Source organism: Chiloscyllium punctatum, chromosome 19 (genome assembly GCF_047496795.1).
Source record: "Chiloscyllium punctatum isolate Juve2018m chromosome 19, sChiPun1.3, whole genome shotgun sequence".
NCBI lineage: Eukaryota > Metazoa > Chordata > Chondrichthyes > Orectolobiformes > Hemiscylliidae > Chiloscyllium > Chiloscyllium punctatum.
Window position 1 is genome coordinate 86,258,930 of NC_092757.1, and position 21,626 is coordinate 86,280,555.

Below are 21,626 nucleotides of genomic sequence, written 5' to 3' on the forward strand. Positions count from 1 at the left end.
CCTGTGCAAGAAGGACGTATTGCACCTAAATTGGAAGGGGACTAATATACTGGCAGGGAGACTTGCTAGAACTGCTCGGGAGGATTTAAACTAGTAAGGTGAGGGGGTGGGACCCAGGGAGATAGTGAGGAAAGAGATCAATCTGAGACTGGTACAGTTGAGAACAGAAGTGAGTCAACCAGTCAGGGCAGGCAGGGACAAGGTAGGACTAATAAATTAAACTGCATTTATTTCAATGCAAGGGGTCTAACAGGGAAGGCAGGTAAACTCAGGGCATGGTTAGGAACATGGGACTGGGATATCATAGCAATTACAGAAACATGGCTCAGGGATGGGCAGGACTGGCAGCTTAATGTTCCAGGATACAAATGCTACAGGAAGGATAGAAAGGGAGGCAAGAGAGGAGGGGGAGTCGCATTTTTGATAAGGGATAGCATTACAGCTGTGCTGAGGGAGGATATTCCCGGAAATACATCCAGGGAAGTTATTTGGGTGGAACTGAGAAATAAGAAAGGGATGATCACCTTATTGGGATTGTATTATAGACCCCCTAATAGTCAGAGGGAAATTGAGAAACACACTTGTAAGGAGATCACAGCTATCTGTAAGAATAATAGGGTGGTTATGGTAGGGGATTTTAACTTTCCAAACATAGACTGGGACTGCCATAGTGTTCAGGGTTTAGATTAGATTAGATTACTTACAGTGTGGAAACAGGCCCTTCGGCCCAACAAGTCCACACCGCCCCGCCGAAGCGCAACCCACCCATACCCCTACATTTACCCCTTACCTAACACTACGGACAATTTAGCATGGCCAATTCACCTGACCTGCACATCTTTGGACTGTGGGAGGAAACCGGAGCACCCGGAGGAAACCCACACAGACACGGGGAGAATGTGCAAACACCACACAGTCAGTCGCCTGAGGCGGGAATTGAACCCAGGTCTCTGGCGCTGTGAGGCAGCAGTGCTAACCACTGTGCCACTGTTTAGATGGAGAGGAATTTCTTAAGTGCGTATAAGACAATTTTCTGATTCAGTATAGAGAAGGTGCAAAACGTGACCTACTCTTGGGAAATAAGGAAATGAGGTGTCAGTGGGGGAGCACTTTGGGGCCAGCGACAATAATTCTATTCGTTTTAAAATAGTGATGGAAAAGGATAGACCAGACCTAAAAGTTGAAGTTCTAAATTGGAGAAAGGTCAATTTTGACGGTATTAGACAAGAACTTTCAAAAGCTGATTGGAGGCAGATGTTCGCAGGGAAAGGGACAGCTGGAAAATGGGAAGCCTTCAGAAATGAGATAACAAGAATCCAGAGAAAGTATATTCCTGTCAGGGTGAAAGGGAAGGCTGGTGGGTGTAGGGAATGCTGGATGACTAAAGAAATTGAGGGTTTGGTTAAGAAAAAGAAGGAAGCATATGTCAGGTATAGACAGGACAGATCGAATGAATCCTTAGAAGAGTATAAAGGAAGTAGGAGTATACTTAAGAGGGAAATCAGGAGGGCAAAAAGGTGACATGAGATAACTTTGGCAAATAGAATTAAGGAGAATCCAAAGGGTTTTTACAAATATATAAAGGACAAAAGGGTAACTAGGGAGAGAATAGGGCCCCTCAAAGATCAGGAAGGCGGCCTTTGTGTGGAGCCACAAAAAATGGGGGAGATACTAAATGAATATTTTGCATCAGTATTTACTATGGAAAAGGATATGGAAGATATAAACTGTAGGGAAATAGATGGTGACATCTTGCAAAACGTCTATATTACAGAGGAGGAAGTGCTGGATGTCTTGAAACGGTTCAAGGTGGATAAGTCCCCAGAATCTGATCAGGTGTACCCGAGAACTCTGAGGGAAGCTAGAGAAGTGATTGCTGGGCCCCTTGCTGAGATATTTGTATCATCGGTAGTCACAGGTGAGGTGCCGGAAGACCGGAGGTTGGCAAACGTGGTGCCACTGTTTAAGAAAGGTGGTAAGGACAAGCCAGGGTACTATAGACCAGTGAGCCTGACATCGGTGGTGGGCAAGTTAGAGGGAATCCTGAGGGATAGGGCGTACACGTATTTGGAAAGGCAAGGACTGATTAGGGATAGTCAACATGGCTTTGTGTGTGGGAATCATGTCTCACAAACTTGATTGAGTTTTTTGAAGAAGTAACAAAGAAGATTGATGAGGGCAGAGCAGTAGATGTGATCTATATGGACTTCAGTAAGGCATTCGACAAGGTTCCCCATGGGAGACTGATTAGCAAGGTTACATCTCATGGAATGCAAGGAGAACTAGCCATTTGGATACAGAACTGGCTCAAAGGTAGAAGACAGAGGGTGGTGGTGGAGGGTTGTTTCTAAGACTGGAGGCCTGTAACCAGTGGAGTGCCACAAGGATCGGTGCGGGGTCTTCTACTTTTTGTCATTTACATAAATGATTTGGATGCGAGCATATGAGGTACAGTTAGTAAGTTTGCAGATGACACCAAAATTGGAGGTGTAGTGGACAGCGAAGAGGGTTACCTCAGATTACAACAGGTTCTGGATCAGATGGGTCAATGGGCTGAGAAGTGGCAGATGGAGTTTAATTCAGATAAATGTGAGGCGCTGCATTTTGGGAAAGCAAATCTTAGCAGAACTTATACGCTTAATGGTAAGGTCCTAGGGAGTGTTGCTGAACAAAGAGACCTTGGAGTGCAGGTTCATAGCTCCTTGAAAATGGAGTCGCAGGTAGATAGGATAGTGAAGAAGGCATTTGGTATGCTTTCCTTTATTGGTCAGTATATTGAGTACAGGAGTTGGGAGGTCATGTTGCGGCTGTACAGGACACTGTTGGAATATTTCATGCAATTCTGGTCTCCTTCCTATCGGAAAGATGTTGTGAAACTTGAAAGGATTCAGAAAAGATTTACAAGGATGTTGGAGGATTTGAACTATAGGGAGAGGCTGGACAGGCTGGGGCTGTTTTCCCTGGAACGTCGGAGGCTGAGGGGTGACCTTATAGAGGTTACAAAATTATGAGCATGGATAGGGTAAATAGGCAAAGTCTTTTCCCTGGGGTGGGGGAGTCCAGAACTAGAGGGCATAGGTTTAGGGTGAGAGGGGAAAGATATAAAAGAGACCTAAAGGGCAACATTTTCATGCAGAGGGTGGTACGTGTATGTAATGAGATGCCAGAGGATGTGGTGGAGGCTGGTACACTTGCAACATTTAAGAGGCATTTGGATGGGTATATGAATAGGAAGGGTTTGGAGGGATGTGGGCCGGGTGCTGGCAGGTGGGACTAGATTGGGTTGGGATATCTGGTCGGCATGGATATGTTGAACCAAAGGGTCTGTTTCCACGCTGTACATCTCTATGACTCTAAAACCATAAGGATCCCACGCAGTTATTGTAGGTTCATAGTGTGATACAGCACAGGAGGCCACTGTGACTCTGCCAGGTATTTGAAAGAATGGTCTAATTAGATCCACTTGATCTACTTTATCTTCAGAACCTTGCATTTTCTTTTTTTTAAAGAATATCTTTGATTTTTATACAGAGATTAATATCAAATTTGCCTCCATCACCTTTGGAAGTTATGCATTCCACATCATAACAACTCACTACATAAAATTATTTCTTCCTTCCTGATTCTTGAACCAGTTATCTGTGTTTTCCTAATCTCTGATGCCCTTCTCTCCCATCAATGGGAACAGTTTTACCCTCTCCTCCTAGATAGCCCATGTTGCATGTCCTGTGTCCACACCAGAAATTAAAAGTTATATGTTTATGTTTAGAAATCTATTCCATGGAAGACACAGCAGGGATACAATCCAATGGTCTATCTATCTCTGGTATGGTGGCCATCTTGTTTATATTGTCAGCATTGAGTACTTTTCCTTCACTATTTCTTCACTACTCTTTCCCCCACTTCCCCCATTTCTTTCCTGCCTTCATCTCATCCCAACCCCTACAAGTTTTGAAACAATGTATTGCCAACCTTTAAAGGAGAAATTAGAGTAGAAATTTAGCAAAGATTGTTAACCCGCACCTTCCAAACCCACGACCACTTCCAACGAGAAGACCAAGAGCAGCAGGCACATAGGAACACCTCCGCCCTGCAAGTTCACCCCCAAAACACTCATAATCCTGACTTGGAAATATATTGCCATTCCTTCACTGTCACTGGATCAATATCCTAGAATTCCTTTACTCGGACATTGTGGGTCAACCCACAGTACATGGACTGTAGTAATTCAAAGGTGCAGCTCACCAAAATTATTGGGACCACTTGCAATTTCCTGAATCAGTAAACATTCAATTAAATACCGTCTGTTGTTATAATTGTTCTTTCAGTTATCTTACATTAATTTTATTCTTTGGAGAGGCCTAAAGGGGCAACTTTTTCACGCAGATGGTGGTGCACGTATGGAATGAGCTGCCAGAGGAAGTGGTGGAGGCTGGTACAATTACAGCATTTAACAGACATCTGGATGGGTATATGAACAGAAAGGGTTTAGAGGGATATGGGCCAAGTACTGGCAAACGGGACTAGATTAAGTAAGAATATCTGGTCGTCACGGACGAGTTGGACTGAAGGGTCTGTTTCCGTGCTGTACGTGTCTATGACTCTGTGACTCTGTCTTAATCTTGATGTTAGTATACTGTGATATATCGCTCTGCGATTGTTTTATAACAGACGGAGCTGTACAGTAATCTGTAATGTCACTGAATGCAAGATGGTACCTTTCAGAGGAGACTGATTCTTCACCAAATGCTTGTTTGAGTGTGTCTTCTCTAGGAGCCATAATAAATTATGGCCTAGCCAGCAACATTCACATCCCACGAGTGAATAAAAAAAATTACAATTATCTTATGAGGCACACTAGGTAGCATCACTGCCTCTGAGCCTGAAGCTCCAAGTTCAAGTCCCACTCCAAACTTGATGACCATAGAAGATGAGTCCATAATGCAGCTAAACAAATTGAGTTTCCACTTCTGACACATGCCAGGAGCTGGTGGTAAAGACAGGAGAGATTCTTGCTCAACTGCATGATGGCAAGACAGTGGGTCCCTCCACCATCTTTAACTCCAGGCTATATTACACAGGTAGACGTGGAATCCTGAAGGATCCGCCTGATTGGTGCCAACGGCATGGAATTGAATCTTTGTCCTTGTATACTAGAAAAAAATTGTATTCAAACAGAAGTCAAGTCCACACTTTCATGTGAAAGTTTTGTTTTAATTAGCCATACTCTACAGAACCTATAGCTTACGAATAACTAGCTCCTCAAAGTTATAGAACCAATTCAAACCCATTCAACTCTTCATTAATATATCCATGACCAATCTCCTTAGATCACCAGCAATCCTTCAGACCATATCAGATTATAACAGATTCCCCTTTGCTTTTTAGATAAACCAATCAGAAACAAAAAAAAACAAACAAAATTAGAACAGATTTTATTCCAACAATTTTCTTTAGACTTTAAAGTTCCAAGCATCCTTTCCCTTGTATGTCCAAGAGTTTCTGAGAACTTGCTGCTTTCTTTGTAAAACAATCAGATAGCCGACTACTGTGATCCACCCATTTTAATTTGGAGATCTCTCTATTTCTCTGCCATCTCTTTTAAAACTGCAGTATCAATCCTCAGTCTTCTCGTTCACACATTTCATTCGTGAACACTATTCCATGGTGACTTATTATCAATGTACCAAATCATTTAGGCCGTAGCAACATTTATTTAACTTTCAGAGTGTTCCCAGTGCATTCGGATGCTCCTTTGGAAGGTGATAAACATTACTATCTTGAGCTTATCACCCTGAAGAGACGCAGCTTTAATATAAATTGATCTACAAACCTCCAAGAATATTTGCAATCAGAGGCAAGGACGTTTTCAAAATTATTTCTCCTGCCATTGGTGAATCTACCCTATCTTGATCCACCAGTTTTTCTTCAAAGCTTTGTGCCATTAGTCTTAATTTATTCTCACAAACCCCAATAGAGGACGCTATTTCTGTACAACTCCACCTCTGTGACAGGGCTGGTTCTCCCATCTGATACCTCTGTGTACACCCCAGCTAGTTTTTTCCCAGTTTTGTGATTTTGTTGTTTAGCATCTTTTGTTATCTTGTCTTTTAGTTTGTTCATGGCCAGTAAGAATTCCCGATTACATGGGCTTCTGTTCCTGGTGGTATTCCTGGTTTGTATTATATTTCTTGTCCTTATTAAACTACACTCTCTATTTTGTGTTCTATCACTTTCTAGACTGCTCCTGTTTAACCTATTCCTCTTAATTGTAGGATTTCTTTAATTGCTTCACGATCTATTTCTTGGGGTATGTTCTCTCCCGGACACACTGTTTGAGCTTACCCTGCGGTTTCTTGCTTTCCATTGTTGTACTTGCTGTTCCCAATCCATGGGCTGAATCCCTGTCCCCATCCTGAGCCATCCATCCAGTTTTTATACTTCCCAATAGCCTTCCCTGCTCCACCTGTAATAGTCCCATTTTTCCAATGGTCAGCCCCTTCAGGTAAATATTTGACATTCATCCCCAGTTCTGACAGTTGTCTTTTGTGATCAACGACCTCCTATTGACCACCAGAACAGATCTGTCCATCATCAGATAAACGGTCAATTGCAGCAGTTTGATCCTCAAGTCTGTGCAGTGTTTGAGTATGAGAAGGAACTGGGCTACTTTCTATAATCCCTTTATAATCTGAGAATTTGTAATCCATGTCCAGCAACCATAGGGTGGCCCGGTGGCTCAGTGGTTAGCACTGCTGCCTCATGGCGCCAGGGACCTAGGTTTGATTCCATCCTTGGGTGATTGTCTGTGTGGAGTTTGCACGTTCTCCCTGTGGCTGTGTGGGTTTCCTCTGGATGCTCCAGTTTTCTCCCACATTCCAAAGATGTGCAAGTTAAGTAGATTGGCCATGCTGAGTTGCTCATAGTCTTAAGGGATATGTAGGTTGTCTGTATTTGCCATGGGAAATGCAGGATTACAGGGATTGGATCAGGGGGTCAATCTGGGTGGGATGCTCTTCAGAGGGTTGGTGTGGACCTGTTGGGCTGAATGGCCTGTTTCCATGCTTTGGGGATTCTCTGAAGTGTGTTTCTGTACAATTACTATTTTTCTGTCTTTACCAATAACCATCCCTGGGCTTCTCCATCCTCTAAGCCTTCTTTCATAAACAGTATCTCCCAGATTGAAACTAGATTCTATTGGTCTTACCAATTTGCAGATGACACAAAGGTTGGAGGTGTTGTCAATAGTATAGTGGGCTACTGCAGGCTGCAACGTGACATAGACTGGATGCAGAGCTGGGCTGAGAAATGGCAGATGGGGATCAACCTGGATGAATGCGAAGTGATGCATTTTAGAAGGTCAAACTCGAATGCTGAATATAGGATAAAGACAGGATTCTTGGTAGTGTGGAGGAACAGAGGAATCTGTGTATGCAAGTACATAGATCCCTCAAAGTTGCCACCCGAGTGGATAAGGTTGGTAAGAAAGCATATGGTGTTTTGGGAGGATCAGGTTTAAGAGCCGCAAGGTTTTGCTGCAGCTCTACAAGACCCTGACGAGACCACACTTGGAATATTGAGTCCAGTTCTGGTTGCCCTATTATAGGAAAGATACAGAGGCTTTGGAGAGGGTGCAAAGAAGGTTTACCAGGATGCTGCCTGGGCTGGAGGGCTTGTCTTATGAAAAAAGGTTAAATAAGCTTGGACTTTTCCCTCTGGAGAGAAGGAGGAAGAGAGGAGACCTGATAGAGGTATACACGGTAATGAGAGGAACAGATAGAGTCAATAGCCAGAGACTTTTCCCCAGGGCAGGATTGACTGGTACGAGAAGTCACAGTTTGAAGATATTAGGAGGAAGGTATAAAGGAGACATCAGTTCTTTATGTAGAGAGAAGTGAATGCATGGAATACGTTGCCAGCGGTAGTGGTGGAAGCAGTCATTGGGGACATTTAAGTGACTGCTGGACATACAAATGGATGAGTTGAGGGGTGCGTAGGTTAAGTTACTATATTTTACATTAGGATTAAACTTCGGCACAACATCGTGGGCCAAAGGGCCTGTTCTGTACTGTACTCTTCTATGCTGAAAATGTGTTGCTGGAAAAGCGCAGCAGGTCAGGCAGCATCCAAGGAGCAGGAGAATTGACGTTTCAGGCATGAGCCCTTCTTCAGGGCTCATTCCTGAAGAAGGGCTCATGCCCGAGACGTCGATTCTCCTGCTCCTTGGATGCTGCCTGACCTGCTGTGCTTTTCCAGCAACACATTTTCAGCTCTGATCTCTAGCATCTGAGTCCTCACTTTCTCCTGTACTCTTCTATTTTCTATGTTACCCTATATATTAAGGCTCACTCAACTCATTCTAGACTTAAGTCAGATGAAAAGCTTTCTGCCTGCATGCAGTTCATTTAAACACTCTGAAAAACTTGAACTAATTGTAACCCCTTTCCATGCTAATCATATAGTTAGCATAATGTTAGGACTCCCACAGAAAGCTAACTGATATGAACCATACCTTGCCACCATCTGCAATGATTTCTAATATGTACAGTTCACACTTGTTGCAGTTTGCCAAAACTTTATGAACCACTTTATCCACTACTGCATGATCCTTTTCATAAAGCCCATTGTGAATAGGGGTTTCTGCAACCATACTCACAACCAATACTCTGTCTAGTATGTTTGTTTGGTGCATGGAACTTTCAGGTTTGAAATTATGCCGCAGTTATGCAAAACATGGATAGCAGTGAGTTGAGGGGTGCGTAGGTTAAAGTTATTATATTTTACATTAGAAATAAACCTCGGCACGACACCACAACAGGCCAAAGGGCCTGTTCTGTGCTGTACTTTTCTATGTTCTAAAACCTCCCTTAGACCCCACTTGGAGTACTGTGAGCAGATCTGGGCACCATAATTTGGCCTTGGAGGGACTACAACATAGGTTTACAAGAATGATCCCTGGACTTCAGGGGTTAAGTTATAAAGTGAGATTATACAAAGTAGGCCTGTTTTCTCTACAATTTAGAAAGTTGAGGGCTTATCTGATCAAAGTCTTCAAGGTATTAACAGGAAAAGACAAAGTAGATAAAGATAAACTACTTCCTTTGTTTGGGGATTCTACAGCCAGGGACATCGTCTGAGAGTTAGGGCCAGACCATTCAGGAGAGATGTTAGAAAACAAGTCTACACACAAAGGGTGGTAGAAGTTTGGAACTCTCTTCCACAAATCGCAGGTGATGCTGGATCAGTTGTTTGTTTTAAATCTGAGATAGATAATACTTTGTTAAGCAAAGGTATCAAAAGATATGGGCCAAAGGCAGGTATATGGACTTAGACCACAGATTAGCCATGATCTCATTGTAGGTGGAACAGGCTCAAGGGGCTGAATGGCCTACACCTCTCCCTATGTCTGTGCATGACATTGACTTCAAAACTGAAAGTTAGAGTTAGTTCCTAACTATTTTGTTCATATTCACATACATATCTCTGAATTAATCATTAGCAAACTTCTCCCATTATCAGGGTGAAAGTTTGCCAGTGGCCCAAGTCTAGTCCCTGTCCACTTTTCCATTACCATTTCCACAGTTATTTCTTCACCATGGCTATTTATTACTGTTGACTGACAACATTTGGTTAACATATTTATAATTTGTAAAATTATTTTTTTTCTTTATCCCATATGTTTAAATCCACGGCAACTACCTTTCTGAAATCTCTTGCTCACAGCAAACTTACTACAAGGCCGTGATGATGTCCTGCAATATTTTGTACAAATCTCACATATCTTATGTTTCAGGGGTTGGTTAGCTCAGTTAGCTGGATGGTTGGTTACGATGCAGAGTGACATTGACAGTAATTCCTGCGCTAGCTGGGGTGACCATGAAGGATTCTCCTTCTCAACCTCTCTCCTTGTTGAGTCATGATGACCCTCAGGTTAAACCAACTACCAGTCAGCTCTGTCTAACGAGAGGACACTAGTCCTCTGGGGCTTATATCACCTTTGCCTTATATCACTTTTCTCTTCAACAGATTTATCATAATCTCAAACATCATACCTCATCCTTTACCTAAACGTTTTATTCATTTGGAAGGTCATTGAGCAAATTGCCTATGTGATTTTAATACAACTGATTTTTTGTCTTCTAAATTTCAACACTCAGATGTCAATAACACTTACTTTTTTCATTGGAGAGATTATGTCAATTAAAGGAAAGCAACAGCATTCCAGTTGTGCAAACTACAAATTTAGGTATTTTCCAAATGCAATATCAGTTTGTTATATGCTTTCTTTATTGATGGTCTACTCAATTCTCCAACCACTCCCTTTCCGACATGAACATCCTTGGCCTCCTCCATTACCAAAACAAACCGCAGTTCCTGTTGGAGGAACAACACCTTATCTTCCACCTGGTCACCCTAAAGACCGGAGAACTCAACATTGAGATCTCCAATTTCAGATAAACCCCCTCCCCATCCCTCGACTCACTTCTCAGTTCTTCCCTTCACTGCCACTGCTCCCTGCCACCGACCAGATTCACTCCTCCCATTAACCAACCAGCTAATTCCCTCTACCTGGTTTCACCTATCCCCACATCATCACCCTGCCTCTGCCACCCCCTTTATCTACAGCTCCCCACACACCCACCCCCAGTCCTAAAAGAAGAGTTACATCCAAAAAGTCGACATCTCCCCCTCCTGATGCTGCCTTGCTTCTTCCAGCTTCCTGCCTGACTACTCAGTAATAAGGCTATTTCACTGGACCCAACATCTGTGCTATTTTACAAGAATTCGCCACTCTTCTCAGAACTTCTAGTGTGTTATCATCTCCAAATCTGAAACTGATGGAACTTACAAATTCCTTAACTTTATTCTGATCCTTATTCCTCAGTCCATTCTATGCACATCACATGTGCATCCATTGTTTAATATGGTACAAGTGAAAGACTCTATCACCTTCACATTCATCGCTGGGAGAAATTTCTTGTAACTGATACCCTGCCCTCTCTTTGAACTATATCTCCACTTCTTTCCTCCAAATCCTCCATTTCATTATTTGGTTTTGAATACTTTATGAGCATGATTGGTACAGTTCATAGCATCTTGGTATTTTGAATCACAACTGAAACATTGATTGAAAACGCCCTGAGCATTTCTGGCGTTCATTCTCTTATTGTGAATCCCAAATTCTCTTCACTTCTTAAACATATCAATAGCTTCTCTATCTTGTTACAGTTCTCCTTTGTCTGTAACCTGTATCTAGATGGTCTCACTAACTCGTCAACGTTGTATCCTCCATTTCTTCTCATATCGCCAATTGCCCTCTTTATGCTACAAATGTTGCTGGGAAGGAAAGCTTTCCTAAGATTATTTTTTTTTTGTCCTCTGACATTTGTTCTTGCAGTAGGTACTTACCTACAAATTTAAACTCTTCTCAAAGCTGGAGATGTCTCCATATCTGATACATTGACAACCTTAAATGCCAGCACAGATCAGGGAATTTACACATGAAATTTCTGCAGGCTTGCAATATGATCTGCTGAGTTCAATTCTGCCATTGTTCTGACACAGTACTGTTTTCTATATTTGTCAAAACCTGACCATGCCTCATAAGCAGTCAATAGAACATTTTCTGATTAACTTTGTCCGCAAAAGTTAACAATCTATCCAAACCTTCATCCATGTCCAAATAATCAGTCTCCAATTTCAAAAGTGCGTTGCTTTTTATCTTGCCTTGGTATGGTAATGAAATTGCTAAGGCCATACCTTGGAAAAAGTAGCTCAGTCCATTTTGTAACATCATTTCTCTGCTGGACAAAAAGACTCATTTTCAGAAAACATGGGTTTGGAATCATACCCCAAAACTTTACTTTTTGATTCAACCATCGTTTACAACTAATGTTATATTCCAAAAAAAACTATTTAAACAGAATTCAGGGCACAACTTTTCTGTTTTTTTACTTTCAGTTAACCACAATTCATAAATCTCACACCCAACTGATTACTAGATCCTCACAAATTCAAATACAATTTTTAAAAAAGTCTAACCAACCTGTTCAGAGGTGTTATTCTTCACCTTTGGAGCAGTTAGGACTCGAACATAGGCCTCTGGCTCAGAGAGAGGGACATTATCACTACATAGCAAGAACTCCTTTCAAACACAATTAACTGTTAGCTAATATATCCATCATCTGTTCCCTCACTTCATTAGGGCCTCTTTCAAATCATACCAGATCATTTCAGAGACTACACAAGAGATTTAAACCTGTCCAACAGGTTTATTTGAAATCACAATCTTTCGGAGCGCTGCTCCTTCATCATGTGAAGGACAGCACCTCCAGCACCTTATCATATCAGATAATAATAACATTTTGGCTGGGGTGGAATTGACTTGGGTCTCATCTCCCAGGTGGAGATTATGGTGGCATAGGTCTGACCTGGCTTCAGTTCAGGGAACTGAAAGAAAGTGCCAACCTGAGGCTATCCAATTTCAATTTCATGTATTGTGCCCAAGCAAATTGTCCAGGATTTTTCTGAGGAATTGGCTGTCCATAGCCTCTGAAGTTGTCCAGATGTTAGGATTTTGGAGACATGTAAACGTGAGAGCATGTGAAGAGTTACCCAAGGGTGGTGCCAAAGCACTGTAAACAATGTGCTCTTTAAGAAACATGGGTGCAGCAATTTGGAAAACAGTGCAGGGTTGTAACATGGCCATAGACAAACAATGTACCTTTTAAGGTGTGCGTATTAAGGTGGAGTATTCTTAAAGGCACCATGCAATCAAACAAACACAGCAAGGAAAAATTAAAGGGAACATTTGATAGCGAGACCTATGCATTTGGAAACTTTAAAACTGAATGTGGCAAGTGATGTAACAATTATGGAGACATTCTGATAACTCGTTAATAGGATAATACTTTGCTTCAATGTATCTTTCCATTAGATTCACAAAGAGCAGGGTTTGAACTGAGGCTGTTGTGTTTTTCTGCTGTATCATCATTAATGCTTCCAAGAATCCAAATTTGCCAGATAAAATAGGAACAATTTGATTTCCTGCAGTTTACAGCAGCTTTCTGTCTGACAGCTCACAGTTAAGTTACAAATTAGAGCTGCTACACCTCTAACCCTTCTGCCTTTGTTATGATTGCTAATTCATTTACTGAGCCCAAAACCCTAATTGTGGATTGGCTACATTGGATGGCCTAAGAGATCCTGGGCACAAAATAACATCATAGAAACTTACAGCATAAAAGGAGGCCCTTTGGCCCCTCAACACCCAACAAGTGGCCATCCAGCCCAATCACATTTTCCATCTGGGTCCAGAGCCCTGTTGCACATTCAGAGCATATCCAACTATTTAGGGCAGTATATGTCTTGCCCAGTGAATTCAAGTTCCTGACCATCCAAAGCATCCCTTTGGATTCACTCAAAACCTTTTAGCCGATGTCAATGCTCCTCAGTTATGGATCCCTTAATTCACAGAATAGCGTCTTCCCATCCACTACATCTAGACTCCTTGTAAGTTATACACTTCAATTAAAACCCGGTTTGAGATGGAGAACCAATTTTCTGTGCCTGAGCAATGATAGAAGGTACCCAGTGTCATAGCAGGTTCAAAGGGCTGAATGGCCAACTCCTCTTCCTAGTTTCTCATTTCTATGACATATTGCTTCATGTTCTTTAGAATTGTCCCTGATTTCTGCTAAAAGAGACTTGAGGCCTGACACTACTGAGATTAGTAATCCCACACATGCGGCTGTGAGGAGCTGCTGTTAGCAAGGAGGGTGTCTCTAATTTAAGGAGAGGGCATTCAGCCTATTCCACAACCTTATTAAATCATGGATGATTTGGAGGTGCCACTGTCGGGCTGGGGTGGACAAAGTTAAAAATCACACAACGCCAGGTTAGAATCGAACAGGTTTATTTGGAAGCACTAGCTTTTAAGGTGTTGCCTCTTCATCAGGTGGTTGTGATGAAGGAGCGTCGTTCCGAAAGCTAGTGTGCTTCCAAATAAACCTGTTGGACTATAACCTGGTGTTGTGTGATTTTTAGGTTTATTTGGAAGCACTAGCTTTCGGAACGACGCTCCTTCATCACAACCACCTGATGAAGAGGCAACACCTTAAAAGCGAGTGCTTCCAAATAAACCTGTTCAATTCTAACCTGGCGTTTTGTGATTTTTAACTTTGTCCACCCCAGTCCAACACCGGCATCTCCAAATCATGCTAAATAAACTTGTTGCACTCTAACCTGGTGTTGTGTGATTTTTAACTAAATCACAGATGATTGATATTCCATCTATCCATCCCTCTCGATCCAGACACTTGCTACTCTTACCCCACCAAAAATCTACAGATCTCAGTTTTAAGTTGGATGTTGGAGGCAGGAGGGCTGTGGGAGGTAGACTGAGGAGAGGAAACAAAAAGACAGGATGATAAATTACCAACACTCCATCCCTGAAGAGATTTAAAGAAGTTGAGACTGGCTCCCTCCTGTGTTTGCAAGAGCCACTTGGCCCTGAGGAGAAATGAGCAGTTCTTAACAACATACAGGAGCAGGACAGTAGGTCATTCAGCCCCTCAAGCCTGTTTAGTCAATCACTAGATCATTGTCAATCTTCAAGTATAGCTTGTCCCTCACTCAGATCAAGTGAAATATTGATTATCTACTTGTTTTTCCTCTAAATTTTCATCTCTGTGGCAGAGTTTGACTGCAGTCTTTCCTGTTCTTCATAGGGCTAATTAATCAAGTTGAACTCGGAGCACAGTCTGTTATTTATCAAGTGCTGACAGCAGCTTACATGGTAAGGCTGAAGATTCTGTTCAGCATGATCTTTACTCAGATAAAACAAGCTGCAGTTAAAACAGCAATACATATCTGTAACTTGACAAAAATGTGAGGTTTTAAAACACAAATAATCGTTGATTTCTCTTCTTTTCATTGTTAATTTATTATTTAATGTCAAAGTGCTCAATCTGATTAATTGAAATATGACATCTGTGTTTTGTTTGGCTTGATCTACTGTCTGTCGAACTTCACATCTTTCCACAGTCTTAACCTGTGATTGCCACCTCTGAGCCCAGCATTCGGTAGTTCTTTTCTTGTGGACTACTCGTCTGGTATTGGTTCCAAACTATTTTCAATTCCTACTTGGAAAACTAGAATTTGATTCAAAGGAACAACTGAGAAATAAACTGCAGAATGGGAGTAAAAGTGTCCTCGAAAGTGGAAACTTTTCATTGGGATAAATCCTATCCTTTCGGGCATCAATTTGCTTGTAAAACAAGAAAACGACGAGAGGGCAGGGATTTAAAGTGATGTGCAAGTGGCGCAGGGCTGCAGTGGTATAAACCTCTTCACCCAATGAGCAGTTAGGCTGAGAAATGCAGGGAGGCAGGCTCAATGGAGGCATTCAACAGAGGCAGTGGATGATTATTTGGATGGAAGTGGTGTGCAGGGATATGGGGAAAAAGGTTGGAGATTGTCACCAGGGGATAGAATCAGCAATGACACAATGGGCCAAATGGCCTCTTTTTCTGCCATAACAAATCTGTGCCGACCACTGATCACTATGTGCAAGCAAGGACAATGCTGGATTGCCTTCTCTTTAATGGATCCAGTCATAGCACCCTCTCACTGAGGTCAGCTTAGGTAACACTGGGTTATTCTAGGGAGACTGTTCGTGATGCGTCCACACAACTCAGAATAACGCATTCTCCAACTGAGCACACTAGCAACCAGAAACCATGTTCACGGCATTGACACTCAGATAGCACGCACGAACAATTGTACTTGGAAGAGTTGATGTTGCATCTTGCTTTATAGATCCCTCTGGGAGGTGGTGTGGCTGCAAGTGTCCGTGTGGGTAATGCACTGGGTGCAAGGAATCCAGAGAAAGCGAAAACGTCCGCTACAGTTGCCCTGTCTTTGGTTGGTGAGTTCATCAATTCTAATATTAGCAATGGGTTTGTTAACAGAAACAGTAAACATTCAGATAATGACTCACAGTTTAAGCCTTTGTTCCAATCAATTCTCTGCCTGACAAATCCATCCTCAGTTCAGTTATGATGGTGCCCTTAATGTCCCTGACATTTATCTTATAACAGTTGTGTTGTACTGTGTGTACTTGAGGTAAATTCATACTTATGCTGTCATGTCAATCCAAGGACTGGACTGAATCCAGTATATGGTTTGGTAACAGCAGCACCTCAGTGTTCATGTTGGAGCATTGCACCAGCTCCCACACTAGTCTCAGGTTTTCCAACCACATTTACCTTTTGGATTTGTCTCCCAATATCATTGGAACCACAGACATCAGGGGAGATTGTGACACAGTCAATATCAATGGATTAGTAATCCAGGCGAACGCACTGGAAGCATGGCTTCAAATCCCATCACAGCCAACAGTGGAATGTAAATTCAAAGAACGATTCTGGAATTGAGAAAGTAGTCTCAGTAATAGTGAAACAGTCATCCAATAAAAACCGAAAGAACTGCGGGTGCTGTAAACCAGAAACAAAAACAGGAATCGCTGGAAAATACTCTGCAAGTCTGGCATCATCTGTGAAGAGAACAGTTCTGAGCAAGTGTCACTTGACCCAAAACGTTAACTCTGATTCCACTCCACAGATGCTGCCAGACCTGCTGAGCTTTTCCAGCCATTTCTGTTTTTGCTTGTGAAATAGACATCGATTGTTATAAAAACCTATCGGGTTCACTAAGGTGCTCTAGGGGAAGGAAAAGCTGCCCTTACCTGATCTGAGTTACATGCTTCACTCATGGCTTTCAACTGTCCTTGAAAATGTGCTGAGTTTCTAGCCAGCAGGTGGTGATGTTGAGGGAGGGCGCTGAGCAGGGCCGCTCAAGCAATTGTGCTGGGATCTCCAGCAGCAGGTGATGGTGAGGGAGGGCACCGAACAGGGGAGCTCAATTGGTTGTGCTGGGACCTCCAGCAACAGATGGTGATGGTGCAGGGCGGACAGATGGAGCAGACCTCCTCTGGGAAAAAATGGTCATGCAAATAAGGCCTCATGGGAAGAGGAGCAGACAATTAATTCCTTACCGCAATATAAATCGCAGTCTTCATTCCAAGTAAATATTTCCTTTTTTAATTTCCCTTCATGATTGCAACGTTCTGATTCCAAGGAAAGATCCATTCTTGCATCTTGATCTTTGCACCTTCCAAGTGTTCAAATCTCGTGTTACAAAATGGCTTCCCAAGCCCTCAGCACAAAGCTGGGAATTTGTGTTGCAGACGTTTCGTCCCCTGTCTAGGTGACATCCTCAGTGCTTGGGAGCCTCCTGTGAAGCGTTTCTGTGATCTTTCCTCCGGCATTTGTAGTGGTTTGTCTCTGCTGCTTCTGGTTGTCAGTTCCAGCGTCCGCTGCAGTGGTCGGTATATTGGGTCCAGGTCGATGTACTTATTGATTGAATCTGTGGATGAGTGCCATGCCTCTAGGAATTCCCTGGCTGTTCTGTTTGGCTTGTCCTATAATAGTAATGGTGTGCCAGTCGAATTCATGTTGCTTGTCATCTGCGTGTGTGGGTACTAAGGATAGTTGATGTTCATGGATGCGGATCGTTAGCTGTCTTCCTGTTTGTCCTATGTAGTGTTTTGTGCAGTCCTTGCATGGGATTTTGTACACTACATTGGTTTTGCTCATGCTGGGTATCGGGTCCTTCGTCCTGGTGAGTTGTTGTCTGAGAGTGGCTGTTGGTTTGTGCGCTGTTATGAGTCCTAGTGGTCGCAGTAGTCTGGCTGTCAGTTCAGAAATGCTCCTGATGTATGGTAGTGTGGCTAATCCTATGGGTTGCAGCATGTCCTCATTCCATTGTCTTTCCCTTAGGCATCTGTTGATGAAATTGCGTGGGTATCTGTTTTTGGCGAATACATTGTATAGTCTGACAGCCAGACTACTGCGACCACTAGGACTCATAACAGCACACAAACCAACAGCCATTCTCAGACAACAACTCACCAGGACGAAGGACCCGATACCCAACATGAGCAAAACCAATGTAGTGTACAAAATCCCATGCAAGGACTGTACAAAACACTACATAGGACAAACAGGAAGACAGCTAACGATCCGCATCCATGAACACCAACTAGCCACGAAACGACACAACCAGCTATCCTTAGTAGCCACATACGCAGATGACAAGCAAGATGAATTCGACTGGGACAACACTACTATTATAGGACAAGCCAAACAGAACAGCCAGGGAATTCCTAGAGGCATGACACTCATCCACAGATTCAATCAATAAATACATCGACCTGGACCCAATATACCGACCACTGCAGCGGACAGCTGGAACTGACAACCGGAAACGGCAGATACAAATCACTACAAATGCCGGAGGAAAGATCACAGAAGCGCTTCACAGGAGGCTCCCAAGCACTGAGGATGTCACCTAGACAGGGGACAAAACGTCTGCAACACAAATTCCCAGCTCGGCAAACAGAACCACAATGAGCACCCGAGCTACAAATCTTCTCACAAACTTTGCACCTCACTACAAAGTTGATGAGGAATGAGAAATATATTCCGGCCTTGTGAGAGATGTTCGTGTTCTAGGAAAGAATATTTTAAAAAAACAATCGAGTTTTCAATTTAAAAACCGGACATATTTTCAAACAGTTTCATAGTGAGGGAAATGCCACAGGTACACAAAATCTCAAACAATTGGTTAAACAACATGCCAGTCGGCATCTGAATGGACACGTAACGTCATAACCTGATTGGCCCTGACAGATGCCATGCTTCCAGCTTTTTCCATTTCAGCTTCTTTTCAGAGAACTCCATGTGATCTGTCAAATAGATCCTCCTGTCCATCTTCCATCCCAGGAAGAACATCACTAAGTCGGATTATCTTGCTACATTGCACTATGTGGCGTCTAGTTGGTTACAAAGCGATTGCAATGTTTTAGAATTGGATTTTACTGTCCCGTGTACTCAAGTACAGGAGTACAGTGAAAAGTTTACAATGTCACCTTTCATGGTGTCATCTTAGGTACAAATATTCAATACAAAAAGAGGAATAAAGAAGTTGCATGACTTTACAGTGATTTAGCATTGCACTTAACTGGCTGGATGTCTTGTGGTTCAGTAGGTGGCTCTAGGTTTGTGTGGAACACACCAGGACTTGTTGTCCATGGGAGAGATACCCACAACATGGCCAACAAGGTTAACGGTCAGCCTGTAGATCCCTCTGATACCTTACAGCAAGCAGTAAGAGTGGGGGAGTCTCCTGGTCAGTTGTCCTACAGAGGTTGTCCATGATCATGGTCCAACCCAATGGGAGTCCATGACCCAACTCTTGCAAAATGAGCACAGGAACAAAGATAGACAGATTTAATTTGGAGTAAGTTGCTTTGTGAAGTTGTTAGCTTGTGAAAGGTGCTATACAAGTGCAAGCTCACCCTTTCTTTATCAACTAACAATTTATTGATCACATTCCAACAGGGTGTTGTTCCTTGCTGATTGCAATGATCCTGGGAGCTTCAAGAAGTGTGCTAGGTTACATCTTCACCACTGACAAGTCAGTAAACCAACTTTAATGTTTGAGCATAAAAACCCTTCAGTCTTCAATTTGCAAATAGTTAATTTAGCCGTGTATCAAATACTATCTGATCCCTCTCTTCCCTCCTTTACAGAGATATTATCCAGTTAGTTTCACGTGTTGACCCAGTCATTGCTACATTCCACTGGTTCGAAGCCATAGCTGTGAGTATTTTCAACAAAGTCTTTCCCGATTGATTTTTATACATGGCCTCCATCTTTTAAAAGGTCCTTTTAAAACAAGGCTGATAACCATTTGCCATTTTCATTAACCTCAATCTAATAGAATGGACATGAAAATGTCAATGAAAATAAACAGTCATAAATTAAGAACTCTCTGAGAAAAGGAATGAAGGAACGTTATGGGAGAGCTGTAATATCCTTATTGGAAGACAAAATAAAAATATGTTATTGGAATCACTCAGAGTGAGATGATAGTCGCTCTTGGTGGAGATTTGGACAAGGGGTAGTCTAAGTAGAGCTGCTGCAGGGTGTTATTCAGATACCCAACACCCAGACACAATGGTAGGCCTGAACAACTGACCGTCTCCCACAGCTACCTAGACTACACCTCCTCCCAGCCTGCCCCCTGTAAAAACGCCATCCCATATTCCCAATTCCTTCGTCTCCGCCGCATCTGCTCCCAGGAAGACTAGTTCCAATACCGTACAACCCAGATGGCCTCCTTTTTCAAAGACCGCAATTTCCCCCCAGACGTGATCGACGATGCCCTCCACCGCATCTCCTCCATTTCCCGCTCCTCAGCCCTTGAGCCCCGCCCCTCCAATCGCCACCAGGACAGAACCCCACTGGTCCTCACCTACCACCCCACCAACTTCCATATACAGCGTATCATCCGCCGTCATTTCCGCCATCTCCAAACGGACCCCACCACCAGGGATATATTTCCCTCCCCTCCCCTATCAGGTTCCGAAAAGACCACTCCATCCATGACTCCCTCGTCAGGTCCACATCCCCCACCAACCCAACCTCCACTCCCGGCACCTTCTCCTGCAACCGCAAGAAATGCAAAACTTGCGCCCACACCTCCCCCCTTACTTCCCTCCAAGGCCCCAAGGGATCCTTCCATATCCACCACAAATTCATCTGCACCTCCACACACATCATTTACTGCATCTGCTGCACCCGATGTGGTCTCCTCTATATTGGGGAGACAGGCCGCCTACTTGCAGAATGTTTCAGAGAACACCTCTGGGACACCCGGACCAACCAACCCAACCACCCTGTGGCTCAACACTTCAACTCCCCCTCCCACTCCACCAAGAACATGCAAGTCTTTGGACTCCTCCATCGCCAGACCATAGCAACACGACGGTTGGAGGAAGAGCACCTCATCTTCTGCCTAGGAACCCTCCAACCACAAGGGATGAACTCAGATTTCTCCAGTTTCCTCATTTTCCCTCCCTCCACCTTGTCTCAGTCCCATCCCTCGAACTCAGCACCGCCTTCCTAACCCGCAATCTTCTTCCTGACCTCTCCGCCCCACCCCTACTCCAGCCTATCACCCTCACCTTGACCTCCTTCCACCTATCGCATTTCCAACGCCCCTCCCCCAAGTCGCTCCTCCCTACCTTTTATCTTTGCTTGCTGGACACACTTTCCTCATTCCTGAAGAAGGGCTGATGCCCGAAACGTCGATCCTCCTGCTCCTTGGATGCTGCCTGACCTGCTGCGCTTTTCCAGCAACACATTTTCAGCTCTGAACAACACAGGCCTGATCTGAGGGAAGAGCATTGTCCTCAGAGACAGGAGCCAGAACACAAAGCCTTCTAGTTCAAAGTTGTTGACAACGCAGTGAGCTATTTTCAGACAGGGTGACCAAACCAAAGTGGAAATGCTTTTACAATTCCTATAAATCTATGTTAACTGTCCAAACACTGAATCTGATATCAGGTTTTGGAAGCCCATAAAATCGGATCTCTGGTGACACAGGGCTTTTTTTTTTGTCAATTTCTGGTTGCATTGTCATTTTACATCAGCGAATGTTCAAAATAGATTGCAATTGAAACTAAGCTGTTTCTAAATCCTGAAGCAGCCTGCACACAG

General features: G+C 43.2%; 1 protein-coding gene across 2 annotated transcripts in view; it reads left to right on the top strand.

Moving 5' to 3' along the window:
• LOC140491566 (multidrug and toxin extrusion protein 1-like) overlaps window positions 1-21,626 on the top strand; it is a 73,634-nt gene that overhangs the window by 41,916 nt on the left and 10,092 nt on the right. For both annotated transcript variants that reach the window (XM_072589953.1, XM_072589954.1), the window contains 4 exons: window positions 14,730-14,797; window positions 15,820-15,928; window positions 19,464-19,539; window positions 19,655-19,724. In XM_072589953.1, the coding sequence (XP_072446054.1) occupies window positions 14,730-14,797; window positions 15,820-15,928; window positions 19,464-19,539; window positions 19,655-19,724 (323 nt within the window). The remainder of the gene's footprint in view (window positions 1-14,729; window positions 14,798-15,819; window positions 15,929-19,463; window positions 19,540-19,654; window positions 19,725-21,626) is intronic.